The 6,270-nt window shown below is 42.9% G+C and overlaps 1 protein-coding gene across 1 annotated transcript in view; it reads left to right on the top strand.

Annotated features, from left to right (window-relative positions):
• Positions 1 to 615, top strand: part of USE1 (unconventional SNARE in the ER 1) — a 16,980-nt gene extending 16,365 nt beyond the window's left edge. The window contains exon 8 of the mRNA XM_027845421.1: positions 260 to 615. Coding sequence (XP_027701222.1) covers positions 260 to 442 — 183 coding nt within the window. The 3' untranslated portion in view covers positions 443 to 615. The remainder of the gene's footprint in view (positions 1 to 259) is intronic.
• Positions 616 to 6,270: the final 5,655 nt, after the last annotated feature.

The raw sequence follows: 6,270 nt of genomic DNA, 5'->3' as shown, positions 1-6,270 counted from the left end.
TCAGAGTTGGGAGAGGTCTTAAAACATAGAATATTGGAGTTGGGAGGGCCCTTGGAAATCATCTAATCCAATCCCATTACTTGACAGATGTGAAAACGAGGACCTCTGAGGGAAAATGATTTGCCCAAGGATGTAGATCTTAGCAACAGGGCTTGGTCTAGAACCTGAGTTGGAGGTGGGGATGGTAGGATGTCTGAGCTTCCCTGGCTGCTGGGGCAGAGCCACTCCCTCACCCCGTTCTGCCTGTCCTTTCCCACAGACACTCTCCCATTCCATCAAGATGGCGGACCAGAACTTTGAGAAACTGAAGACGGAGTCAGAGAGGCTAGAACAGCATGCCAAGAAGTCAGTCAACTGGCTCCTGTGGATCATGCTCATCTTTGTCTGTTTCATCTTCATCAGCATGATCCTCTTCATCAGGATCTTCCCGAAGTTAAAATGAAGCCAGGGGCTGGCCAGCTGGCACGTGGACAAGAGTTGGGGGGAAGTAGGGGCAGGTCTGGACTTCAGAAACAATCATTTGCCTCCCAGAGTTTCCTTCCAAACACTCGGGAACATAGGGCAGGAGGGTCTTCCTCAAAAGGAGGAGAATAAAATGACGTCTCCATACTTTCAGTGAATGGTCTGTCCTCGGTCTTTCTAGCTGTGTGACCTGGAGGACGTCACAGCCCTCCTCTGGTCCCATCTCCTCATCGTAAAATGTAGAGTTTGGACCCACTCAGAGTCCTGCAGCTCTGATGATTCTGTAGGTTGTGACTGAAGTCCTAGCCTCAGATCCATACCTGACGAAAGACTGGCTCCAGCCTTCTTGGTGCCTTTGCAGAATTCAGCTCAGCAAACAGTGGGTAAGGGCTTGTAAGGCACAGGACCCAGTGCTCAGCATTGGGGACTCAGACACTGGAAAATGACACAGTTCCTGCCTTCTGGGAGCTTGCAGTCTAGCAGATGGGTAAGATGTACTCAAGCACAATACACCATGTAAGGTCAGGCAGACACAAGTATGGCATGCAGTAGAGGGTGATCTGGCAGTAGAGGTCAAATGGAGAGGGGTGAGGGCTTGGAAAGAGAGGGGTTATTCCTGTCCAGGGCACCAGAGAAGGCTTCATGGAGGAGGTAACCGCAGAGCCACTTGAGCGGCTCTGAACCCCACAAAAAAGTAGTGAGGAAGGGCCTCTTCCCTCTCCCTCTCCCCCACCCCCATATCCAATCTGTTGTCAGATCAGTAAGGCCTGCCTCCCCCAAATCCATTCACATAATCTCCACCCTCCACGCCCTTCTCACCTCTTTTATCTAGGCTATTATAATTGGTCTTCCTTACTTTGTCTCTCCCCACTTCAGTCCAGCCCATGCCAAGTTAATATTCCTAAAGCCCGACTCTGATTGTCACTCCATCACTCAAGAAACTTCACTGACACCCTATTGCGTTTTTCTTATATGGAAAAATCAATTTATTCCATCATAAGCCCTTACACATAGTCATGGACAGTAATAGTCTGCTGGCTGGACAAGTTAGCCTAAAGGACATTGTATAAACAAACAAATAATCGAAGACTAATTTGTATGGAGTTTGTTGGGGGGGGCGGGGATGTTTTCAAAGAAAGAAAAACGAAGAAAAGCCATCCAGAATTAATTTTAAAGCACAGGTCAGCTACCCATTACTCTTCGGGTTACTGGGCAATCTATCAGTGGTACATCTGTCAGATAACGTACACCCTTTATTTTTTTGATGAGGCAATCAGGGTTAAGTGACTTGTCTAGGATCACACAGCTAGGAAGGGCCAAGTGTCTGAGGTCAGATTTGAACTCAAGTCCTCCTGACTCCAAGGCTGGAATTCTATCCACTGTACCACCTAGCTGCCCTTGTACACCTTCTTTATAACCTGAGGGGGAAAAAATTCACAGAATGGAAAGAAATAATATGAAAATATAGCTCAAGAAATCCACTAGAAAGCAAAGCTATATGGGAAGGTGAGCAAAGATATCTTGCAGGTATGTACAGTTACATTTCACATGGCTGTTTGTCCCCCACTTCTCAGTGCCCTCCCAGCTCTGCCATCCTGTGTTCTAAGGGCCCTCCCAGCTCTGACATCCTGCATTCTAAGGGCCCTCCCAGCTCTGACATCCTACATTCTAAGTGTCCTCCTAGCCCTGACATTCCCTGTTCTAAGTTCCTTCCGGTTCTGACATCCTGTGTTCTAAGGGTCCTCCCACTTCTGACATCCCTCCCACTAGATGAGAAGTGGGGGATAAAATAACATAATATACCAACTCCTCTGTTTGGCATTTAAAGCCCTTCACAGTCGATCTCCTGCTTACCTTTCCAAACTGATTTCCCATTTCTACCCTTCTCACAATCTACATTTCAGTCGAACTGACCCACATGCTGTTTCTTGTGCAAAACATCTCATCTCCCATCTCCAAGTCTTTGCCCAGGTTATTCTCCATGACTGGAAAGCATTCCCTTCTTACTTGCTTCTTAAAATCCCTAGCTTCCTTTAAGGTTCAGCCCAGGTGCCACCTCCTACAAGAAAACTTGCCTGATGTCTTCCATTCTGAGAACCTCTATCGATTTGTATTTACTTCTCTGGGTTGGAATTGTTTCCCCCCGTTGGAATGTAAACTCTGTGAGGGCAGGGAATGTTTTTAGTTTTGTCTTTGAATCCACAGTGCCCAAAATATAGTAGGTGCTTAATAAAAACTTGATGAATGAATGAATGAAGATAAAATTTGGCAAGGGGAAAATGTAAAATCTTACACTTGGGTTCGAAAAAACCCCAACTTTGAGGGCAGAGCCAAGATGGTAGAGAAACGGCAGGGATTTGCCTGAGCTCTCCCCTAAACCTCTCCCAACAACTTGAAGTAATGCCTTAAAATAAATTCTGGAGCAGCAGAACCCACAAAAAAAAAGGGTGAAACAATTTTCTAGGCCAAAACAACTTAGAAGGTTGGCAGAAAAGGTCTGTTGCACTGGGGTGAGAGGAGTTCAGTCCAGCACAGGCCATGCCCCAGCAAACCAGCAGTAGGACTTGGGGGCAGTTGAATCAGTGGAAGTTTCCAGATCTCTCAACCCACAGACGGTAAGGGGCTCAGACAACTGTTCAAAAGGAAATTACAAGGGTCCCTTTGCTAGCACCCGGGGCAGGACTCTGCTGCATTACCCATACTTGGATCTATGTCACAATCCTGGGTCACAGGCTGAGGGCAAGGAGGAGCACTAGTATACTAGAGTTCATGGCTTCAGGGGAGCTGGGACCCTGGTCACAGTTCCAGGGCAGAAAACAGTGCTTGTGCTCACTCACAAACCAGAGCACAGGCCAAGAGAGTGGTAAACACACATCTTAGATCACACCACCTTGGAAGAACCAAAAACTTACAGGTCCCCAGAATTATCTCCGAAAATAGCTTGGGACAGTGCCCCCTCCAATCCAAAAGCAGAGTCCACTTTAGCATAGAGTTATAAGTCAAGAAATAGGCTGGGAAAATGAGCAAACAGCAGAAAAAGATCCTAACTATAGAGAGTTACTGTGGTGACAAGGAAGACCAAAAACACAAACTCAGAAAAAGACAACAAAGTCAAAACTGCTACATCCGAAGCCTCAAAGAAAAATACGAATTGGTCTCAGGCCATGGAAAAGCTCTAAGAGGATTTTAAAAATCAAGTAAGAGAGGTAGAGGAAAAATTGGGAAGAAAAATGAGAGTGGTGTAAGAAAATCATAATAAAGGAGTCAACAGCTTGGTGAAGAAGTTATGCACACCCACACCAAAATATACATATATATATACTGAAGAAAATAACACCTTAAAAAACAAAATAGGCCAGATGGTAAAAGAGGCACAAAAATCTAATGAGGAGACAAATGCTTTGAAAAGCAGAACTGGCCAAATGGAAAAAGATATACAAAAATTCACTGAAGAGAACAACTCCTTAAAAAGTAGAATTGGCCAAGTGGAAAAGAAGGTGCAAAAGCTCACTGAAGAAAATATTTCCTTAAAAATTAAAATTGAGTAAATGGAAGCTAATGACTCCATGAGACATCAAGAATCAATTAAACAAAATCAGAAGAATGAAAAAATAGAGAAAAATGTAAAATATCTCATTGGAAAAACAACTGACCTGGAAAATAGATCCAGTAGATTCATTCAAGAGAAGGAGTCGGAATTATTATGGTATTAAAAGAGATAAAATATATTGATAATATACAATGCTATACATGTTGTCTGCAGCTTCTGCAAAACTCCCCAAAAACTCCCATTTAATTTCTTATGCCCACCCACAATATATCAAAACCACAATGGAGAAAGTCAAGATGTACAAAGGATAATGTATAATCCTTCAGGGGGGAAATGGATATTTAGTGAAATAGAATACTTTCAAGTATTCCTGATGAAAAGACCAGAGCTGAATAAAAAATTTGACTTCCAAATACAAGACTCAAGAGAAGCATAAAAAGGTAAACAGGAAAGAGAAATCATAAGGGATTCAATAAGGTTAGACTGTTTACATTCCTACATGGGAAAATCATATTTGTAACTCCTAAGAACTTTATCATTTTTAGGGTAGTTTACAAGGAGTATACATAGACAGAAAGCACGGGTGTGAGTTGAATATGATAGGATAATTATCCAAAAATGAATAAAGGGATGAGAAAGAGGAATGCATGGAAGAAAGGGAAAGGGAGAGGTAGAATAGAGTAAATTATCTCATATGAAAGAGGTGAGAAAGAACTTTTACAATGGAAGGGAAGATGGAGGGGGTGGGGTGGGCCCATAAACCTTGCTCATCAGAATTGGTTCAGGGTGAAAGGAGAGAGAGTAGGATAAACAGGAGGAAAATAAGATGGAGGGAAATACATGGTAATCATAGCTGTGAAAAAAATGTATAGCAAGTTTCTCTGATAAAGACCTCATTTCTCAAATATGTAAAGAACTGAATCAAATTTATAGAAATAAGAGCCATTTCTCAATTGAGAAATGGTCAAAGAATGTGAACAGGTAGTTTTTAGACAAAATAATCCAAGTTAATCTGGAGGAGGAAGAGGAGGAGGAGGAGGATATGATTGTGATGGACAGACTTACATGAACTGATGCAAAGTGAAATGAGCAGAACCAGGAGAACATTGTACACAGTAACAGCAATATCATACAATGATCAACAGTGAATGAATTAGCTATTCTCAGCAATACAATGATCCAAGACAATTTTGGACTTATGATGAAAAATGCTATCCATTTCCAGAGAAAGAACTGGAGTTCTAAGGTGGAGTCTAAATGCTAATTGAAGCATACTTTTCTCTATTTTCTTTATTTTTCTTAGGGTTTTTTTTGTCTGTGTTTTCTTTTACAACATGACTAACATGGAAATATGTTTTGCATGACTGCACATGTATAACCTATATCAAATTGTTTGCCTTCTCAATGAGGGGAAAGGGAGGAAGAGAATTTGGAACTCAAAATGTTTTTAAAACAAATGTTAAAATTGTTTTATATGTAATTGGGGGGAAATAAAAATATTAAATTAAAAAACCCCAACTTCCCAAGTACACGATGGGTGAAATATAACCATGGAGCAGTTGGCCTGAAAAAGACATGAGGGTTACTGGTCTGCAAGCTCAATATGAGTCAACATGTCAAATGGCAATCCAAAAAGTAAATGGGATCTTGGGCTGCAAAGAGAGGCCATGTTCATCCCTGGGGAGAGGATATTCCCATCATACCCTGTGCTGATCAAACCACCCCTAAAGTTTGGGTCTCCAGTCCAGGGGCTGCGTTTCAGGGAGGACCTTGGTAGGCCAGAACATATCCAGAGGAGGGTGACCAAGTGGTGAAGGGACTGCAGGATGCTCCATAGAAGGATCCGTTGAAGGACTGATAAGTTTCTGGCTTGAAGGAGGGAAGCCTGGCAAGGGCAGCATGATGCCTGTATCGAGTATTAAAGAGCTTTCGCCTGGAAGGGGACAATGAGGCCTGTTCTGCTTTGTCCCAGAGGGCAGAACTAAAAATAGCAAGGTGGAAGTTACAGAGGGGAAGATTTAGGCTTATTGTTGGGAAAATGAACACTACCTTAACCACTCCAGCCCAGGGTCCGAGGAGGAGGGAGTCCTGAGCCAGGAAGACAGGCAGCCACCGAGCTGCTACATGTCCTAGCAGAGGGCCTAGGAACATCCATCTCCAGGATGTGCTCTGATTCAGACCCTGGGAGAATTCAACGACCAAATGATGAAGGAAAGAAAGAAAGAAAGAAAGAAAGAAAGAAAGAAAGAAAGAAAGAA

Source organism: Vombatus ursinus, unplaced genomic scaffold (genome assembly GCF_900497805.2).
Source record: "Vombatus ursinus unplaced genomic scaffold, bare-nosed wombat genome assembly UNPS02014961.1, whole genome shotgun sequence".
In the NCBI taxonomy this organism is placed as follows: domain Eukaryota; kingdom Metazoa; phylum Chordata; class Mammalia; order Diprotodontia; family Vombatidae; genus Vombatus; species Vombatus ursinus.
The sequence above is the reverse complement of the archived record's forward strand: the minus strand, read 5'-3'. Positions and strand labels throughout refer to the sequence as shown.